The sequence below is a fragment of the Camelus dromedarius genome, chromosome X (assembly GCF_036321535.1).
Source record: "Camelus dromedarius isolate mCamDro1 chromosome X, mCamDro1.pat, whole genome shotgun sequence".
Classification (NCBI taxonomy): Eukaryota; Metazoa; Chordata; class Mammalia; order Artiodactyla; family Camelidae; genus Camelus; species Camelus dromedarius.
In genome coordinates, this window is record NC_087472.1 from 36,864,471 (window position 1) to 36,886,105 (window position 21,635).

Below are 21,635 nucleotides of genomic sequence, written 5' to 3' on the forward strand. Positions count from 1 at the left end.
AATATATTCATTGATTTTAAAAACATTGAACTTTAAAATGTTACATGAAGTTCACAGTTTTTGAGCTCAGTGGACAATAAAAGGAATTTTTTAAGTTTCCTGACGCTTGCATTATTACCTGAATTTCTCTCTGAATGCGGATAGGTCCTGGCCACCAAATTGTAGGTGGCTCTGCTCATTTGTAAAAGATGTGGTTCCTTTCTATCCCTACATGCTTAAATATTTTATCTCTCTTTTCTCATTTTGAAGAAAAGCGATGAAAATTTAATACCTTGTTTTTATACTTTGTTTTGTCATAAGAGTACAAAAACAGCATCAGAGCCTCCTTTGGCTCCTCCTGTGTCTGAAGAAGAAGATGAAGAAGAGGAAGAAGAAGAAGATGAGAATGAGCCCCCACCAGTTATTGCACCAAGACCCGAGCATACAAAATCAGTAAGTCCCAAGTGACTATTTCCACATGATTCCGAAGCTGTCCTTTGGAACAGTCACAAAGTCAGAATCTAGTTAATCAGCCAGTACCTACTGAGCATCTGTGTTCCCAGAACCAGAGTATATGATACAAATTTGGTTGAGGTTGTGGTTTGGGGAGACAAGATGAGCACATGACAGTTAGAGAATAATACCAAATGGTATACAAATAAGGGCTAAATTTTAAAACTGCTGTACAAGCTAAGATAGAGAATGAAATCCATGTGAATCAGGTAAGAAGAATTGCCTAAGCAGGGGTACCAAGACCACAATTAGCACAGCATGTTTGGGGACCTCAAAAGACTAGCTCCTGAGAGCTTTCAAGGACCATAGACTTGAAGCAACTTAAAGTTCTTTTTTAAGAGAAATCACTTGTCTTTAAAAATTCATTGAGGGTTGAGGAGCCAGGTGGAAGGAGGGATGAATAGGTGGAGCACAGAAGATTTTTAGGGTAGAGAAGATATTCTGTATGATACCATAATGACAGATGCACCTGATTATCCATTTTTCCAAACCCGTAGAATGTACAACATTAATAAGTGCAAGCCATTTGTCAGCTATGGACTTTGGGTGATTATGATGTGTCAAATGTAAGTTTATCCATTGTAGCATTATTTTTGCCTTTAATGTGTAACAAAATATTTTATCTCTAAGATCTACACTCGTTCCGTGGTTGAGTCCATTGCTTCACCAGCAGCACCAAATAAAGAAGTCACACCACCTTCTGCTGAGAACGCCAACTCCAGTACTTTGTACAGAAACACAGATCGGCAAAGGAAAAAATCCAAGATGACAGATGAGGAGATCCTAGAGAAGCTAAGTGAGTTTTTTGCCATCATTACTTATTTCATGGGAAGGTTTTTCATAAGCCACCTAGAGCGGGAATTGAACGTTTAAAATTTTAACCCTGCTTGCATGAACTCCAGGCTCCCTGAAGTCACAAGATAAAAAGTTTGAGACTCACCATGTACTGCAGAGCATCCCCTCCCTCATATTCCTAATCTGACAGAAACCAAATATTTTCACTTGAAAAAATCAAGTAAGGAGAAAACATCACAAAATGAACTAAGTAGTAAGTTTTAAGATTATACCCCCAAACGGGATCAAACAGTCTGATGAAAAATATCTTATGATCATACTCCAGGGGCCCCCACCTGATCAATCATGATAGATAATTCAACCTCAAAATGGACAGTCACAATAAAATAGCCTTTTCTCTTAATTTAGGAACATTGCTGTGTGGACAGGGAGGCAGAGCCAGCAAATGCTCACAGCCTCCTTCCCACAGTGTCATTAGTGTACACCCACTCTGTTTTACAAAACACTCCCCTTCCCGTTAGCTTTCTGGGTCAAAGAGATTTTAAAAAACTAAATAAATTCTCTGTTGAAAAGAGTCAAAGGTCTATGAGGCATATTCATTAAACTCATGCTACAAAAGCATCTAACAAATTGCTAGTTATTGCAATTAGTGCCTCCAGTCTGATTAACCCCTACTCATCCTTCAAAACTCAGCTCAAAAGATGCCTCCTCAGGAAAGCCCTCCTTGTCTCTCCCAGTCTGAGTTAAGGGAGCTTCTTCTTTACTGCCTTTATCACAGCAAATATCACCCCATACTTGTCTGTCTCCTTCACTAGACTGTGAGCTTTTTACAGGCAGAGAGTATGTCTTCTTTTCCGATACATTCAGCTCAATTAAGTGCCTGGTACAAAGGCACTTAACAAACGCTTGTTGATTGAATGGGTGAAAAAAATGAGCAAAGAAATACATCTTTACTGGGTTTCTATTTGTCTGTTCTGTGCCAGACTCTTTGGAGGAAACAGTAGAGAAACAATTCCCTGCCATTAAGAAACTTATAATTTTATTTGGAAGATAAGATTTAATAGTATGATACAATTCGGGAATAGGAGGCCATCTTGTTTCATGCAACTGTCCGTCTAAAAGCACTCAGAAAAGGAAGAGAGCCGTGCAAGCTGTAGGGCACGGGGAGGACTCTGCAGAGGTGGTCGTAGGGCCATTCTGCCCTCCAGGGGACATTTGGCAATGTCTAGAGACACATTTATTGTCACAACACAGGGAATGCTACTGGCATCTAGTGGATAGAGGCTAAGGATGCTTCTAAACCATAATGCAAAGGATAGCCTCCCTCCTTTCTCTGTGACAAAGAATTATTCAGCCACAAATGTCAGCAGTGCTGATGTTGAGACAATCTGAGACAGAGGTGTTTGGAAAAGCAAAGATTTAGGTTGCTGTTGTCAATGAGCGCTCAGAACTGGAATTGAGGGATTTTAGCCAACTGACTATACTACACGTAATGAAATATGCCTCTAGTACTCATACCAACTGTTTGCTATAATAATGACAGGAATAATTCCCATTTATTGAGCACCTTCTCTGCAGGTTTAATTTTCACACTAATCCCTTGTGGTGGAGTTTCACGTCCTCAATTTACAGAGCAGTGAGAGTGCGCCTCAAAAAGCTGAAGTGACCAGATCTCCAAACTAATGAGTGGCAGAGCCAGAGCTGGAGCTCAAATCTGTTTGCCTTCGAAGTCTATACCATTTCCATTACCCACTTCGCTTCTGCATATGCCAACTGTCTGTTTGTGTAAAAGGGAAGGAATTGGAATTACCTGGATAATTTCCATTTGAGTATTCAGACAATTGCCTCAATTTTTGTTCCTTTACTTCACATGACCTAGGAGATTGTATCAGATTTTAAAAATCTAACAAGCCTCACTTTATTAAAATGATTATTTGATAATCATTTCAAATCTCAGTAGATTTATTATGGTGAACTTTCTTAAGTTCACTGACAGAGAAACAAGCATTATTTTGGGGGGGCCAAGATCTTGCTTTGCTTGCAAACTGTGATGGTCCTGGAGCTGTGGTCTTTATCATTTGTTGTTTCTTCTGCCCTACACCAGGCAACATGATGAAGAAGGGAAAGCTACCTTTGATTACATTTTAAATTAAGGATTAAGTGGTTTTTTTCCCCTCTATTGGAGAATACTTGGGTCTAGGGAGAATCTTTTTCCCTTTAGCCTGTGTGCCACCTACACTACCTTGTGCTTACAGATCTCGGCAGGGCACACCTGCAGAGAAATGGAGGCATACTTTTCATGAAGCAGATCCAGGCTCAGGTTTACTGCAAAGTCTGCAAAGTCAGTCTTTCTTGCTTCTGCTCCACCATCACCTTCTGTCTGCCCTCTCTCTGTCACTTACTCGCTGTGTAACCTTATGCAAGTTATTTAACCCCTCTGAACCTCAGTTTCTTATCTGTCAAATGAGAATGAGGATCATATTTACATTTCAGGACTCTGTCTGTAGGATGGATTGTATGTAGCCCAACCTATGACTATGAGGACAGATATTGGAGTCAGAAAGGCCCAGATTCACATCTCAAGCCCATTGCTACCAGCTGTGTCACTTTGGGCAAGTTATTTAACTTTTCTGGACCTCTTTTTCCTCATTAAGAAAAATAGGGATGATACTAATGTACCAACCTTAGAGCATTATGATAATTCAGTGAGAATAATGCATGTAAAAATCTCCAGCAACAGTACTGGGTACACAGTAGGTGCTCAGTAAATGGTAGCTACTATTTTAATACATGAGTATAAAGCCTTAATAAGATAATGTAATACAAAAGACTTTGAAGCAAATCATAACTGAGTCTGAGTCAGAGACCCAGACTAGCTGTGTGTCCTCAAGCAAGTCACTCAACTCCTCTGAAATTTAGTTTCTTCATCTGAAAAATGGAGATGATAGTATTAATATAATTTGGATTTTGTGAGAGCCAAATGAGGTAAAGTATGTAAGACACATCTAGCACAATAAATAGTTGCTTAGAACTATTGTTATTTTTTCTGCAATGAGAGAAAACATATTTTTCAATATAAAAAATTGGGGCATAGAGAAAGGGAGGATATTGCTCAAGGGTTAGAGCACATGCTTAGCACGCACGAGGTCCTGGGTTCGATCCCCAGTACCTCTTCTAAAAATAAATACATAAATAAACCTAATTACTCCTCCTCCAATAAATAAATAAATAAATAACAAAAATAAAATAATTTTGAAAACCAAAATTGGGGCATTGGGTCTTCCATTGGGACATAATGTTTGAAACCAGCAATAATCCCAGATGTATGGTCCGTGTACACAAGTCATTGAGGAGGGCCTTGGAATCAAGTCTCCTGTTGGAGCTTGGAGAGGGAGTAAAGGAGCTTGTGCTGAGAGGCAAAGGAGAGGGGAAAGGGAGACAGGGAGTAGAGGAATGGCCTACAGCCCGTACCAGAGTGGACCCATCCATAAGCATGGGGAAGAGCGGCGGGTGGCCTCACCTTCAGCTAGTCTTCTTCCTGTGGGGGCCAGACCGTAGGATCATTAATGGCTGAAATGAACAGATCATCTTTTAGCTTTACACAGACAGATAGCCTGGGTCTGGCTTGTTCATTGTGGTCTGGTCTGAATCTGTTGGAAAATAAAGAAACCCCTACATTTTAGTGAACGTTTTCAAAAGGCGCTGACTGTCAGTAAAATTGTGCAATGCAGGAAATTTGTCTTCAGCCTCCCTCTCCTTGACGTCACAATCACCTCTTCCTCTTGTCCCTCCCCTCCCCCAGCATTCCGCACGCAAAACTCTTTCTCCTAATCCCCCTCAAGTAGAGCTGGTATGAGTTTAGATAATTATTTTGCTTTTTCTCAGAAATCAAAACCTTCATTATGCCAAAGAGAGGATCATTTCATGGTTGGAGTTCCACTTGGTTTATTTAATATGTAGGAGAATACATTGATGAACTTTTCTGCCACTGAACCACATCATGAACCCTATTTTCAAATACTAGTATTGAGTGATTTCATAAACCCTTGTACTTTAAAGTGAATAGTTTTTTTTTTTTCTTATTTGGGAAATTAAGAAATTGTTTCTTACTAGGAAATTTGGCTGTTGTCCTGGTAGTGCTATCATGTTTTCCCTTTTGATTTGGAGTGGCTAATTTTTGTCACTTTATGCCTATTGTGTCACGATTTTTTTTTCCTTTCTTTAGTGTAATTTATGAGAGCAAATGATAATGGCTCTGATGAAAGACTTTTAAAAGCTTGTTTTGTAACTTGGAATTGTAAACAAGGCCTCCTGTTCACTTGCCTAACATCAGTAGGTGGCAGCACTCCCCTGTGAACGGTAATGGGCGTGGGGACGCCATTTTATTTGAATAGCAGTTAAATTCAGAAGCAGGGTCTCACCAAAATGGTTGTCTTTTGGTAATCCTCAAGGAAGGATTTATTTCCAGTTGTTGCTATTGTTGTTTTAATCCTGCATACCATGGAAATAAAGGTTGGATAATTTACTACCATGAAACCTCATTAATTAAACCCTGCCAATTGGAATTGGTCGTAACTCAAAAACTTGTTTGCTTTTGTTCAGCCTATAGAAAAGAGTTTGCTCAGCAACTTAATAGTGTTGTAACTTTCTTAGAAGACTTTAAACTGCTTAATAAAACTATGGTTTCAAGTGGCTTTAAAATCATGATTTCATAAAAAATTAAAAGTCCAGATCCTTAACCATGAATAGCTGACCTGAATGAGGATAGTTCTCAGTGATATAGAAATCCGTGAGACAATCTGAAATTTGAAATAGCAACTCAGAAATCATTAAGTTAATGGTATTCCTTAGCTATAACTCAAGTAAAATACATTCTTTAACCCCTATCTTACAATATGGGGCATTTATAAAATGAAACCTCTAATTTTATTTGAGTTTAATTCAACAGACATTTATTGAGGAACCAATATATTCCACAGCCAGCACTATATGAGGAGGCACTGAGAATACAGAGATGAATATGACATGGCTCCCATCCTTAAGACAAAGTCTATAAGAGGATGTCAAATACATAGATATAGATAGATAGATGGTATATTAAGTAGAGAGGAGAGCAAGAGCAAAAGCAATTTAAAAAAAAAGCAAAAGAAGAAGCAGAAAGAGAGAGAAAGTATAATAGTAGTACAGAGAAGGGAAATTGCTGACTTTATTCCAAAAAATCAGGGAAGGCTTCCTAGAAGAGGCAAAAATTGAAGCTGAGTTGAAGCATGATGAAGAACTTGCCAGGAAGAAAACTTAAGAAGGACATTCCAGGGAGAGAATAGCACGTAAAGAAGATATGAAGGCAGATGCCTGGGCCCTTTAACTTACTCAGTGCCACTTGCATAAAGAATTGGTGGCAGATGTTGGGACTGGAGTTTTAAGAGAGGAAGCCAAACCGTTAAGCAGGATCTGCTCATGAGCATTTGTTAGGGTGAGAGCATAACGTTCTAGTGGGGAAGTAGGGAAGATGAGCTGGAGAATGAAACAAGCGCCAGATATGAAGAGCCTTGCATTCCATGCCATGGAGTTTGAGCTTTATCCTGTAGGTGTTGAGGAAGCCTCAGGTGCTCCTGAACCAGAGAATCACATGGTCAGGTCTGCACTTAGAGCATCCTAACAGAGATGTGGAGCTTGGAGTCGAGTGGACAGAAGCTGAAAATTGAGTCCGATTAGGAGGCTGTTGGAATAGCCCAAACAACAACAACAACAAAAATAACTAGTGCAATTGTTTGGACAAGAGATGTTGAGGACCTGAACAAGGGCAGTGGCCATGGGCATGAGGAGGAGGGAATGGAGAAGAGTGACAATTAGGAGATGGACTCCATAGACCTTCTCTTGATTAGTTCATGTGTGTAATTCTTGTTTTACTAACTGACTCTACACTTCTTTGAATAGGGGCCACATTAGTAAGATAGAACTCAAAGGTAATGATACTGATGTTTGCTTCCAGAAAGAAAGGAGGACCAGAAGCATAGAAATGAATGATTCCCTTCAACATAGTCCACTTGAGAACTGAACCCCTATTCGCATGATGCTGCTTTGGCACAGAATAAAACTGCACCTATTTTGTGTGTGTGTGTGTGTGTTGTGGGGAGGGGTATTTATTTATTTTTAAACATTTTTTGAAGGGGGAGGTAGTTAGGTTTATTATTTATTTATTTGTAATGGAAGTCCTGGGGATTGAACCCAGGACCTCATGCATGCTAAGCACACACTCTACCACTGAGCTCTACTCTCCCTCTATGTACCTATTTGAGCATTGCATTGAAGAGTCAATGTTACTTCTTTTACATTTATTTTGAGTGGTGAGAAGTATTGATCCTCTGAGTAGTGAATTTGATATTTTGAAATAACAAAACCAATATTTTTTTCCCAGAGCCAAACATGATAAATTAATGGTTTTCTTGTGTGGCTTATAGATTTACTCCACAATGTTTGGAACAACCTATAGAAATAGAAAGTAAATTAGTGGTTGCCTAAGGATGGGTTGGGAAGCAAAGAGAGGATCGAGAGTGACTGGTAACAGGTAGAGGATTTCTTGCGGGATGATAAAAGTGTTTTAAAATTAGATCATGGTGAAATTTAGTAAATTTGTGCAACTCTAAAAAAATGCTAATAGCAATTGAATTGTACACTTTAAATGAGTGAACTTTACTGTATGGAAATCAGAGCTCAGTAAGGCTGTTAAAAATTTTTGAAGTGCTAGTGGAGTCCTAGGTTCAGGGATGTGTGTTTTTTAGAACAATAAGCCTCATTACTTTATGATTAAACTGTGTTCTTCATTAGACCCATTCTCATCCCCATCCCCCATCGCCCTTAGTGAAGTACTGGGTGCAGAGTAAGTGCTCAAGAGAGATTTGTCCAGCAGAATTTGAATGTAGTGTAGCACTCAATTTCACTCCAATTCAGAGAAGACAGTGATTCTGTTAAATACTGTGTGCAAGTCCTGAGATGTTTTTATCTCCTAATCTACAGTATCCTTTTATGGGAATTTTTTATAAATGTTGGGTTTATGACCAGTCCTTCTTGTTTCCCAAGCATCATCAATTTTGAGTATAAGCATCCTGGGTTATTACTACTAGCTTAATTAATATATTACTATTTGTTACTTTAATAAAATATATTATTATCCATATAAATTATAGAAATCACATGAGGATATCGCTTTAATGTTTTATTTATCATTGACTCTGGCATCTTAAATATTAGTATTAAATAGAAGGAAATCAATAAATTTAAATCTCTCTCTCTTTCTCTCTCCCCTCTTTCCCTTCAGGAAGCATTGTGAGTGTTGGTGACCCAAAGAAAAAATACACAAGATTTGAAAAAATAGGTCAAGGGTAAGTGATTATTATTTGAAATATCAAAAAATGAGCACCAGAGATTTCTGGTAAATTATGCTTCTCATTTTCTAGGGTTATATTCATGTTTTGCATTCTTAATATTGACCTTTCTGGCTGGCAGACCATTAATTAACCTAGGAACATATTCTGCTGGAATATTGTTAGGTTAACAGTGAATTATCTAGGGATGCTTTGATCCTTTAAAGTTAGAGGATTCAAGCTGATTTCTTTAGAAAAGCAGTAGAATTATAGAAACTTCTAAACTTGTATGAAAACCCCCTTTATCCCTGTTCCCCCTACATCTGTATGGATGTTATGCTTAAGATCCTGTTTCATTGTCAAAGAGTAAAGTGACAAAGTGATGATAGGGAAAACCCTTATTGAATGATCCAGAGGTGGGCACAGTTGACTCTCCGAGTAAGGAGGAAATAGATCAATAGTCCCTAAATGAGATGGAGTGTATCATTTTCACTTAGTATGCTTGTAAGAAGAAAGATTCCCAGGCCCAACTGCCAGAAACTTGATTCAGAAGTCTGGAGTGGGGCCCAGTTATCTGAACTTTGGAAAAGTTCCTCAGATAATCCTGACCATCAGCTAAACCATGGGGCTAGATCATGCACTTGCACTAAAGGTGGGAGTCACGTGTTCTACAAGTCAGCTGTGACTAGGCATGTTTCTCAAGCCTCAGTGTGAAACTAAGCAGGAGTGCCTGAGTAGGCAACAGGGTTTGAAATAGGGAAATGTTTTGTTTAAAGGGAAATGAAGTGTTTTTAAGGGATGTCCTTAAATGGAAAATGAAACAAGATATTTAGGTGTACCAACTACTGTATGCTGGGAACTAAGATTGCACCCCAGAGGGCTCCTGGCTGAGACAAGGGGCTGGGAAGAGGATAGAGCTAATTATGTGCCTGCAAAATTGTGCTAGCCCCTCAGCCAATGGAGTCTATTTTCAGATAAGGGAATGTAGGATTTCATCGAGCACCTCACTGTTTTCCTGGGATTAACAGGTTCAGAGAATTATATATTGTATATAAGCTTGACTATTTTGTGATTTTTATATTTTATTTCTCACCCCCCCCCTCCACTCCAGCTTTTGTACTAAGATATCTTTTGAAATTGCCGACTTATCTTGGGAAATAAGGGAAAGCATTCATTAGACATTTTAACTAGAGGGTCAGAGGGGCTCACTTGTGGATTGTGCCTGGTGGGAATCAAGGTGAGAAGACCCTGAGAGGGAGGCAGAAACTCAGGGAGAAATATGTGGCCACGTGCCTTCTTCCAGTAGAAACCATAATGGTGCATTTGAACTTTCTAGGAGGGTAAAAGAGATACCTACTTGTTCTCTTGATTCTTTCTCTGACATTTGATATCACTAGTATTCTTACATGCTCATAAAAAAAAAGGTTTGGTTGTCTCTAGAGTTCCCCTAAAACCTAACAAGTCAAATTTTATTTCTGCCCATTGCTCTAGAACAGTGCTGTCTGATACAACTTTCTGTGATGAGAGAGATCTTCTGCATCTACACTGTCCTGTGTGATAGCCCCTGACATGCGTGGCTATGGAGCACTTGAAATGTGTCTAGTGCAAGTGAGAGACTGTATTTATTTAAATTAATGTATTTGTTCAGCACACACTTATTGAACACCAGCTATGTGCCAGGCACTGTGCTAAGTGCTAGAAAAACAGAGATCGCTAATGATGGCACGGGCCCTCAAGGAACTTACAGTCTACAGTTATAAATGCTTGAAGAGGGTACATAGGGTACATATCTACTCAACTCACCTAAGTACAGGGCAGGGCTGGCTTCTGTAGCCATTATTTCCCACCTGGGGTTTTCCTTCTTAACTTCTAGTGAACTGGTTGTTTTACTTAAGTAAGGAAGCCATGCCTTCTCAAGTACATATACAAACCTCAACTCTCTTTTTGTCCAAAAAGTTAACACCACAAGACAGGTTAAAAAAAAAACAGTATTATGTACTAAGGGAACTTGGAAAGCAAACGTTAACTTTTAGATCTTATTTTAATCTAGTTGGGCCTTTGATGGAGCTAACAATAGGAAGGGATGCACAATCCATAGAGAAGTAGCATTCTAGATCTTTGCTGTCCAAGATGGTAGCCATGTGGCTATTGAGCACCTGACATTTGGCTAATCCAAATTGAGATATGGTGTAAATATGAAATATTTACCTGATTTTAAAAAGTTGCTATGAAAAAATGATGTAAATATCTCATTAATAACTTGTATATTGGTTACATGTTAAAATGATAATATTTTACATACATTATGTTAAAGAAATATATTATTAAAATTTCACCTTTTAACCTTTTTAAATATAGTTTCCCCCCAATTTAAAGTATGGATCACGTTATATGTTTCATGGACAGCACTGCTCTAGTTGAAGGTTCAAATGGGAGCTATTTATTTATTCATAAAATGTGGGTTTTTTTGGAGTTGTCTTTTGAGGAGTGGAAAGTGGAGTGTTTCTGTTGTTCATTCTCACTAAGACCTACCTGAGCCAAAAATATCATTGAATTTAAAAAGGGAAAATATAAGAGATGGTTTCAAATATCTCCCAAATACCAGGTAATAAAGCAAGACTGATTTCTCCAAGAACAAAGATTAGGCTGACAAGCAACTCTGCGTACCAAAGAGATTTCCCCTCCTGGTTGTTATTTATGCTTCCGACCTCTGAAAGTGCAAAAGGAAAGTTCTCTATTTCTGCATACCTTTATACCTTTGTAAAGCCTTTCTAATCAAAAATGAAAAATCAGCACAGAAATCCTGCTTGCCACTGCAGAAAGGTCTGTTTTAAATTCCCAGAGAGTCTGTCATTTTGAGGAATGATGAAACTAGCAGATAGTTCACCCATAGACCCCATTCAACTTTTAAATAAGTCTTTAGAGGGTAGGAAGTCTTTTTTATTCATCCTTTTGTCTCCTTTAGTGTCTAGCACAGTGTTTTTGTCCTTGGTGGGTCCCCCCAAAACAATTTTGTACAATTTGAATCAACAGGCAGAGTTCATCTGGCCAAGCTCAGAGATCTACAGTTTCCCCTGTCTGCCTCCCCCATCTCTCTGAATCTGTTTTTGCCTCAATAAATATTTGTTGAACTAATGAAAATGTTTGTCCTTCTAGCTTTAACTTTCCTCTGTCCTCTGTCTTTTCATGAGTGTATGCATGTCTGTCTTGCTCTTTCTGTCTGTTTCTCTTTCTCTTTATTTTCAGTGTGTCTTCAGTTGTTTCTCATGACTACTCACCCTCACCATATCGGATTCTTTATCCTTTGGGTATTTGTGTGTGCTGCACATCTGTCTTTTTCATCCGTGCTGGTTTCACCTTCTGCCCATTTTCACACTCACTCCCAACCAAAATGGTCATCATATAAAATCAAGATGAATTTTCACATAGCTTTTTAAGATATAATCTAGTAACAAATCTATTTATTTACTGTAACTTTATCATTCATTTAATTAATTTGGTTTTTTTTTTTTTTTTTACTTTTAGTGATTTTTGCTCTCTGCTCTTAATTTTTAAAGGGAATGGGCAAAATACTGATTTATTCTCTCTAGGCCAAAAAATGTCCCATTTAAATTAATTTGCCTTTTACTTAAATTGCTCTCAGTGGATTTTCTCATGAATTATTGAACCAAGTTAGATCAACTAGGCTCTACTCTCAATATATAATTTTAATTTTCTTTTCATTAAGTTTGGAGTTTTTTATTGTTTTGCTTTACCTATTATGATGTTGACATTAGAACCTGTGTCAGTAATCATTTGGTGGTAGGCAGAATCAGCCCCAACATTCCATTTTTAGCTCCAGGGAGCACAAGAGCTCACTCTTGGGAGCCAGATTTGAGAGGAACCTCTTCATTAATCACCCTCATCTACTTGGAAAACTAAATTTTTCCAGTATGAGTTTCTGCCATCCCAGCATTCAGGCCTGGGGCCAGAGAATTGAGCTCCATCCTCCATAAATCAAATTCAGAATTGCACATCTAATCATTTGAGGCCATGGCTGTGAGTTGAAGGCTAAAAATTATATTATTTCACCAGGTTTTCTGTGAAAAGTATTCTGTTAGTGGCCACCAAATCTAAATATTTTGAGCAGATGTATGTAAAGTTAAAAAAAAAACAGAAAGAAAACAGGCCTAGTACCCCCCACCCCAATTATCATTGACTCTACAATATGAGTTTGTCAGAAATATATCTGGTGGACACTTAAGAATTCTCTCTAGGATAGTTACATAAAAGAAGTTGTTTAGTAAATAAATTAAATATTTATTTTCAGTCAACAGCTATCATCGGCAAACTTGTGTAATTCCTGAATAAGCAGTGGCTAATGTAACAGAGGGCTGAATTTACTAACCACGCTGGCAACTGTCTGAACAGATTTCTCATTAATATATTTGAATTCACTTTAAGGCCTTAAGTGAAAATGCACTGAAAAGCAGACCCTTTTTCTCTTCCAGGTTCCTATTTGTTTTCTCTTAAGCATTATAATAGAAAAATATTTTTGAGGAAGCAGCTCAGAGGAGATGATTTGGAGCCAGTTTAACAAATAACTTGTTTAATTTGGTAAACTCTTGTTCAGTGCCTACTATGTGTAATGCAGAGTAGTAGTGAAGAACCAGGTTCTGGGAATCACAGTGACCTCATTAGCTCTCTGAACATCTGACAGGGAGAAACAGAGAGTTGTATCAAGAAAAAAGCAGGACCCTCCCATACTCCCAAATGCATGTGCCTTTTCCCCATATTTTATCCATACTCTTCTTCACTGTCTTATATCCACACCGGCTTGTATACATCACTTATATCTCAACTTGTCTAGACATGTAAAGTTGCTTGAAACTTAGAAAACCATGGTGGAATAAAGGGAGAATTTTGGGAAAGTTTGAAGGAAAAGAAAGAGCCCAAATGCTGAACTCAGAAGACTGTAGGCAAGTTATTTAATTGCTTTAAGCATCAGTTTTCTCAGTCATACTAAACAGAATTCACGTACCTCATAAAGGTTGTGAGAAATGAATGAGAGAAGGTATTTAAAGTGCTTTGCACAGTACAGGGCACAGAGTGAAGTGATCAGTAAATGCTAGTTATACTTAGGGGTAAAAGACATACCCACCATGACTATTATATGGAGCAGAATACAGTAAGTATTATAATGTAATTACAAAGAGCTATGGGGACAGAGAGGAGGGACAAATCATTTATAGCCAGGGAGGCATTAAGATGAAGGATTCATAGAGGAGGGTGTACTTGAATGGTGACTTGAAAAGATGTGGAGCTTAACAAGACGGGATTATGGGAAGTTTCAGAACTTCACAAGTGAGGATTATGGAAAGCTTCAGTTGAAAAAAATCAAATGAACACTTGCTTCAGACTGTAGGTTTCATTCATTTTGATATCCCTAGGGCCTGCAATGGTGTCTGGCATAGAATAAATACTCAGCAAGTATTGGATGAGTGCATATTGAAAAGATTAAATCAATAGTTCTGGTTCTCTGGCCATTCAGAAGTTTGGCAGGGGAGTTAACAGGAAATAATGCTAGAAGGATCCGCTGGGGCTGTGTTAGGAAACAAATTGAGAGGTACAAACAATACTGTATTTTTTATTTGTTTGAGTTTAACCCTTTTAAGTAGATAATGCTTGGATGTGGTGTAACATTCAGAAGGTACAGAGGAGTAGACAGTGCAAAGTAAGTGTCCCTCCAACCCTTGTCCTTCAGCCTCCCGGTTACCCTGCACAAAGGAAACCTCCAGAAAGAGGTTGTTTCTGGTTCCTTCTGTAATATTTTCATAGATTCTCTGTGCACATACCTACACACACATGTGCATGTGTTTCACACACACAATGTATTCTCAGATATTAGGGGACACACGTTTGACTCACCTGAATACACAAACTGTTAGCTATATAAATAAATGGTGAATATTTACTTATGATGTTGAATTGTTAATTCACTCTTATTTACATATTTCAAACCACACAGTGTATAAAATAAAGTATACATTGGAAGAGATTTTTCTACTCTCACATTTCAGGAGCTGTAGAATTCAAAATCTTCCTATTCATCTTTAACGTCATTGTTTTTGTAACCCCAGAGTCCCTTTTTGAGTCTCCTAGCAGTTATCTAAGTACATCATCTGATTTCCATCTAAGCTCTTTGAGATAAACTATTTTTGAATCTACATAGGTTTCTGTCCCTGGATATTTTGTTCCTAGTTACCACTACTCATTTATACAACATTAAGATGATTATTTTCTGAATCTGTCTTAGAGGTGTCTATGTAGATCTTCACAGCATAACTCTACTATATCACTTTTTAAAATTTCTGTTACAAATTTTCAGACTTATACAAGAGCAGAGAGAATAGCACAAGGCCTCCCATATTCTTATCACCCAAATTCAGCATTTATCAATGTTTTTAATATAAATCACAATGTCATTATAACACCTACAAAAGTTTAACATCTAGCACCCAGTCTATGATTGGAGTTGTCCAGTTGTCTCAAAAATGAAGTTTTTATAGTTAATTTGTTCAAACCAGCATCCAAAAAAGTTTCACATATCACATTTGGTTGTGTCTCTTAAGTCTCTACTCTAAAGTATCTCCCTTCTTTTTTTTACTACCATTAACTTACTGAGGAAACTAGTCAGCGTCTTCCCTGTAAATGGAAGTTAGATCTAGAAGCTTAATTAGGTTCAGGTTCAATTTTTGGCAGGATTTCTTCATAGGTGGTGGTGCCATGTGTTTCATATTACACCAGGAGTCACGCAGTATCTGATTGTCCCATATTTTATTTTATTTTTATATAGATTTTTATTGAAGTGTAGTCAGTTTACAATGTTGTGTCAATTTCTGGTTACAGCATAATGCTTCAGTCATACATGAACATACATATATTCGTTTTCATATTCTTTTTCACCATAAGTTACTACAAGATATTGAATATAGTTCCCTGTGCTATACGGTATAAACTTGTTTATCTATTTTATATATAGTAGTTTGATTGTCCCATATTTTAATGAAGAGTAGATTGATCAGAAGATTCAGTGAGCGGTTGTATCCTCCAGTGCAAAGTTCATCATCAGCCTTTCATCTAATGGTTTCATCTATTGATGATTATTGCCCAAATCAATTACTTCATTAGGGATTATAAAACGGTGATTTTCTAACTGTAATCACTCCTCCCACACTTATCAGTTAGAATAACTTTGTTGAAAAGAATTTTGTTCAGCTACGGAGTCTGGTTACCCTGAAACATAGTTCATATAGAGAAATCAAGATAAATGCTTAACTTTTTAATTGCCAGTTTTCAATGTAAGATATTTATAACCAAGCTACTTCCAAAAGTGTCCAATGAGAGGTGTTTTGATTTTTTTTAAGTGGAAGAGAGAGGCATTCTCTTTTGTTTAAAAAAATACTTTATAAACTCAGGGGTTCTTATATTTTCAATTTGTCTCAAATAATCTCATTTATAATTTTGTTTTGTTTCATTTTGTTAACATTTTTATTGATTTATAATCATTTTACAATGTTGTGTCAAATTCCAGTGTAGAGCACAATTTTTCAGTTATACATGAACATACATATATTCATTGTCACATTTTTTTTTCGCTGTGAGCTACCACAAGATCCATTTATAATTGTTTTTGATGGTCAAACTGGCCCATCTTTTGCTAATGGGAGCCCTTTTCACTGCATTAATTTTGAAAGTGACCTTTAAAAAGCTCGTTCAGATATCTAACACCTGCAGTTATGAGGTCATACCTTTAGAAATAATTTATTTACATCCTTTCTTTCCAATTCTGACAGATACTCTTTATGAGCATCCAAAACTAGTACTGATTGAGAATATTTCAACCTAACTTATTTCTCCCAAGCAGTACTTTGTGGATAAAAATTAATGAATATGGAGAATTACCACATTACATGAGAGATTTTATAAGGATTTGAATATAAGGCAATTCCCTTTTTTCCCTGAGCTAAAAATTGGTCGGGGGAATGCCTTACCTTGTTTGGGAGCATGTATGGTCCATTTCTGTGTGTGTGTTTGTGCTGTGAGTGTATTTTTAACACAAATGGTAATACATTATGTATCTCCTTTTCTATTATGTGCTTCTGTCTTAGACATGGTTCCATGTTGGTACTTCATTCTTTTTAACAGATGCACAGTGTTTTGTTGTTTGATGTGCCACAATTTATTTCATTAGGCCCGCATGGATAGATATTTAGTTTGTTTCCAATATTTTGCTACTATAAACAAGGCTTCAGTGAAGAGCCTGACAAATAAGCCATCTCATATGTATGCAAATTTATCATGATAATAAATTCCTAAAAGTGGAATTGTTACATAGAAGGATTATGTGCATTTTTCATTTCCAAGTTGCCCTCCAAAGAGGTTGTTCCATTTAACATTCCAAGAACATAACAATGTATGAGGGCGCATGTTTGCCCACACTCTTGCCAGCAAAACTGTGTTGAATTATTTGGAATTACAGTACTATAAGAAAAAACTTTCCCTACACTGATTTTCAAAGGCAAAGGTGTTCGAGAAAGGAACTGTAACAAGAAATTATTAGTCAAAACAAAAGGCTATCCTGAAGAATTCATGGGCCTATAGAGTCCATGTCTGTATTATGCCAAAGTATCTTTGTTGCATGTCATAGCTCTTCATAGATTAGAACAGCCATGCAGCTAAATTTGACAGTAAGTGACAACGGGAACATTTCTTGAGATCATTTTCCTCCTATGCATAAAGATATACATACAACCAAATGAATTTTTTCTAACATCTGGATCTTGGCCAATCGTATCATTATATAGAATGATATTATTGATTAATCAGTAACTGCAAACAAATATTTTTGGAAGCCCACAGCCCCCATCCTTCTAAATTAGTTTTAGTTTTAATACTTGAAGAAGGAACTATATCATGTTAGGTATTTTTCAGACTTATCTCTGCTACTCAGTGAGGAACCCTCTTCTTCTTGCTCTAACATGAAGTTCCTATATGGAAGATGAATGTTTTTGAAACTTGTTTCTTAAAGGACGTGATGAATAACAGCTTGTTTTGCAAACCTGACAAAGCAGGGTACAGCATAGAACTCAGGGATACTTGCTGAGAATAAAACCCCTGACACGTTTTTACTTTGTTCAAGAAACTATGGGCAAGAGCAGAAGCAGTGTCTAGAGCACTTACAGAAGTGATTCTTTGGGTAAGACCACCCACCCAAAAAGTATTTGCTTCCTCATTAGATCTATTTTGGGCCATACAAGAAAGAACACTAAATAGATGTAGTCTGAGCTTCACAATAGGCTTTGTGATGAAGGGGATTGGAAATACATTAGCATTTGTGAAGAAAAATGTTTATGGAGCAGTGGAAGATGCTCTTTGTTCTACTTAATGCCCTTAAATGCACTGTGTTGTACGCTGTCCCTTGTAAAGAAAGATGATGCCACTCAATCAACCACCATTAGCAGAGTTTGCACTTTAAGTTGTTTTTTCCAGCCAGAGTAATGAGCTTGTATTAAGCCACCTGTCCCCCTTTCCTGTCTAGGACTTCTTGAAACCGATGGCACGCACTGGGAAACAGCTGCTTAGACTTACTGTTGGAGTGAGTAGTTGAGAGTTATCTGGCCTTTCCAGAGATTAAGCCCTGTAAATGTGACTTCATCACTGGAGTATAACCCTCTGAGCTCCCTGGCCGCACACCCATAATGTGTTACAGCTCTATTTAAAATTAGATGACCATGAATACTCTGGGAAAAGTCATGCCCTAGCTAAAGAACCAAAAATTCCCTGTTCCTATTTATAATCCTAATAATTAAAGACTATACCATCAGGCCCTGACTCCATTCTGTGTACTTAGAAAGATACTGAGATAACATGATTTTTGCATATTTTTAAAAATTTAGTGATGTATTTTTGAGTGGCAAATTACAGAAAACACTCTGGATCTCTTCCACTATGGATGTAACAGTAATACTATTCATCAACATTCCTGAGCTCTAAAGGACATATGTCTCAACAAAACAAGTAAATGTATAGTAGTATTAAAAAATATGATATCTGTGTATTTTCATGCCAAGTGCATTAATCTAGTGAGACAATTTCTACATAGGGATCTATAAGTAGTAATTGTATCTTAAGTACTTAGAAGAAGATAAAGTCCAGTCCTAAGAACTAATTCTAGGCCCAGTTCACTCTTGGCCACATGACCAGTCTTAAGTGATTCAGAAAACAGAAGAATCATCTTGTATGATTATGCCAAAGGAATCAAACGTACCATGTCCAGGAACATACTAAGTGGTTCACAAGGGGGCACATGGACTAAGTGAGTAGAGAATTAGAGGCAAGAGGAATATTTTAGGGAAGCAGCTTAGCAAACGTGGACTTGGGAAGCACCACAGTTGCACTTAACATTGATGTAAAATTGCTAAAGATCTGTAACAGAGCATGAAATGGTGGATAAGAGCATGGGCTATGAAGTCAAACCAATGCATTTTTTTATCTCAGCTGCTGACTAACTGTGTAACCTTGGGCCAGCTACTTACCATTTCCCGGCTTGAATTTCCTCTTTTGTACAATGAAGGTGGTAGAACTTACCTCCTAGAGTTGTACAGAATGAGCATTCAGTGAACTCATCCATTTACAGAGAGCAGGCAGAAAGTAAGGCTCCACAAATGATACCATCTTTTCTAGCAGCAGCAGTAAAAGTAGAAATCGAAGTGAAAACAAACCATCCTAAATGTGGATTAAACCCATGACTGTGATCTCATCAGCACCAGATTCATACTTATAAAACCTTAAATGTGAACAGTGCCCTATCCTCTGATTCCCTCACTCTTATTCCCACAGGGCTCTCCTTGGACCCATTGAGTCCACCAGTCTCTTGCCCTTCCTTTTTTCTCCTAGGCCATGAACTTCTTCCTAGCCTCACTTGCTTGCCCTTCTTTCCCTCCTCTAATCTATTTCTATGCTAAAATCAGAGTGATTTATCTACATTATAAGTCCTACCATGTTGCTGCTTTGGCAACCACCCATGATCACGGCTTGCCATTGGGTCTGAGCAGGAAACATCAAAACCTGATGAAGATTGCTGATAATGAAAGTGACTTGTCTTGGGAGGAAAAGAGAGAAATGGTGAATTGTTTGTTTCTAGACCCTTTAGCTAGATGCCAGTGTTTCCACTTGAGTGTTAAGTGCTTGGCCAGGTCAGAGAAAAACTGTTGATAAAGCATCTAATTTGATGCCAAGAACCCAGCAGTACACATCACACAGTAATTGCTGATGAGGCCCAATGGTTGAGCAATCTGTTGATTTAATATTCTTGAACCATAGTATAGTTTCACTGAAAGATCTCTTGCTCAGAGTTAGGAGAATTTTGTCACTAGCTGTGTCATCTTGGGCATATCACTCCTATTCTCTTACACTCAGATTTCTCATCTGTAGTAAGGAGGTTAATCTGGATGATCCTTATATTCCCTTGAGCAATGCATGATTTCTTTATACCACCTGAAGGACCGAGGTTTAGAATCAACAAAGTCCCCATCATAAATAAATGTTCTCCCTATAGCAATCTAGCTTCAGTATAACTGGAATGGAAGGATAAAAGGGATCAATATAATTAAATGGTATAAAAATTAAATTGACAATGTTGACCATTTTAGCACACCAACCCCAATATACCAGAAGATTAGGAGTTTCAACTCTCATCTTGGTCAATTTGATTTCTGCCATCCTTACGTCCCAAATGCTACATGATACTGACTTTTTTCTATTCAAGTGACTGATAGATTTTATAAAGATACCCATAGAGAATACTATTCAGCCATAAAAAAAAATAATATCTTTTGCTGTAACATGGCTGGACCTAGAAATTATCATACCAAGAGAAGTAAGTCATACAGAGAAAGACAAATATCATACGATATCACTTATATGTAGAATCTGAAAAAGTGATACAAAGGAACTTATTTACAAACCAGAAATAGACTTACAGACATAGAAAACAAATTTATGGTTACCAAAGGGGGAAGGGGGTGTCGAGGGATAAATTGGGAGTTTGAGATTTGCAGATACTAACTACTACATATAAAATAGATAAATAACAAGGACCTACTTTATAGCCCAAGAAACTATATTCAGTATCTTATAATAATTTATAATGAAAAAGAATATGAAAAGGAATATATATATGTTCCTATTATATATATATAACTGAATATTTTGCTGTACACCAGAAATTGACACAACATTGTAAATTGACTACACTTCAATTAAAACAGAAAGATGAAAAGAAGGAGTAGTCCTCATCCTCATCTACTCAACCCTCCCCGGGTTCAAATCTTACCAGTTCCTAGTTGTGTGACCTTGCGTAAATAATTTAACTTCTTTGTGGCTCAGAATTAAAGGAGGATTAAATGTGTACAGTGTTTAAAACCAGTTCTGGCATATAGTAATTGCCTAATAAATAATAACAGTAACAATAGTTATTATTATTAGGTTGATTGCTGCCTAATATATTCATTAAGTTCCCAAATTGTTATCTGTGGATCACCAGAAATCTTTTTTTTTTAATTTTAATTTTTAAATTTTTAGCTAGAAATCTTTTTAAGTATCTGGGAGTTTTGAAGATAGCTTGATGTTTCAAATTCATAACAGAAATTTGATATTTACTTAAGATGAAACTAATTAAAATATTACACATATTTCCTTTTAGCTAGAATTATATCAACTTGTGATTACATTATATATCTAATCCAAAGCTCAAAGTAGCATTTATATGTATTTTTGCTTAATACAGTGGGCCAAGAGAATGCTCTAATAGGTGAATAAGAGAAAGAGGATCTGAAGAAATTTTATAAGTTGCTTATGTAGATAGGCAGTTGACTCTTAAATTGCTGAAATATGGAGAGGCATCAGGACTGGGGTGCAGAGAAGTGCTGAGAGTGCTAAGAT

General features: G+C 37.2%; 1 protein-coding gene across 10 annotated transcripts in view; it reads left to right on the forward strand.

Moving 5' to 3' along the window:
- Positions 1-21,635, forward strand: part of PAK3 (p21 (RAC1) activated kinase 3) — a 240,316-nt gene that overhangs the window by 185,224 nt on the left and 33,457 nt on the right. For all 10 annotated transcript variants that reach the window (XM_031445108.2, XM_064482942.1, XM_064482945.1 and 7 more), the window contains 3 exons: positions 301-432; positions 1,123-1,288; positions 8,606-8,669. In XM_031445108.2, the coding sequence (XP_031300968.1) occupies positions 301-432; positions 1,123-1,288; positions 8,606-8,669 (362 nt within the window). The remainder of the gene's footprint in view (positions 1-300; positions 433-1,122; positions 1,289-8,605; positions 8,670-21,635) is intronic.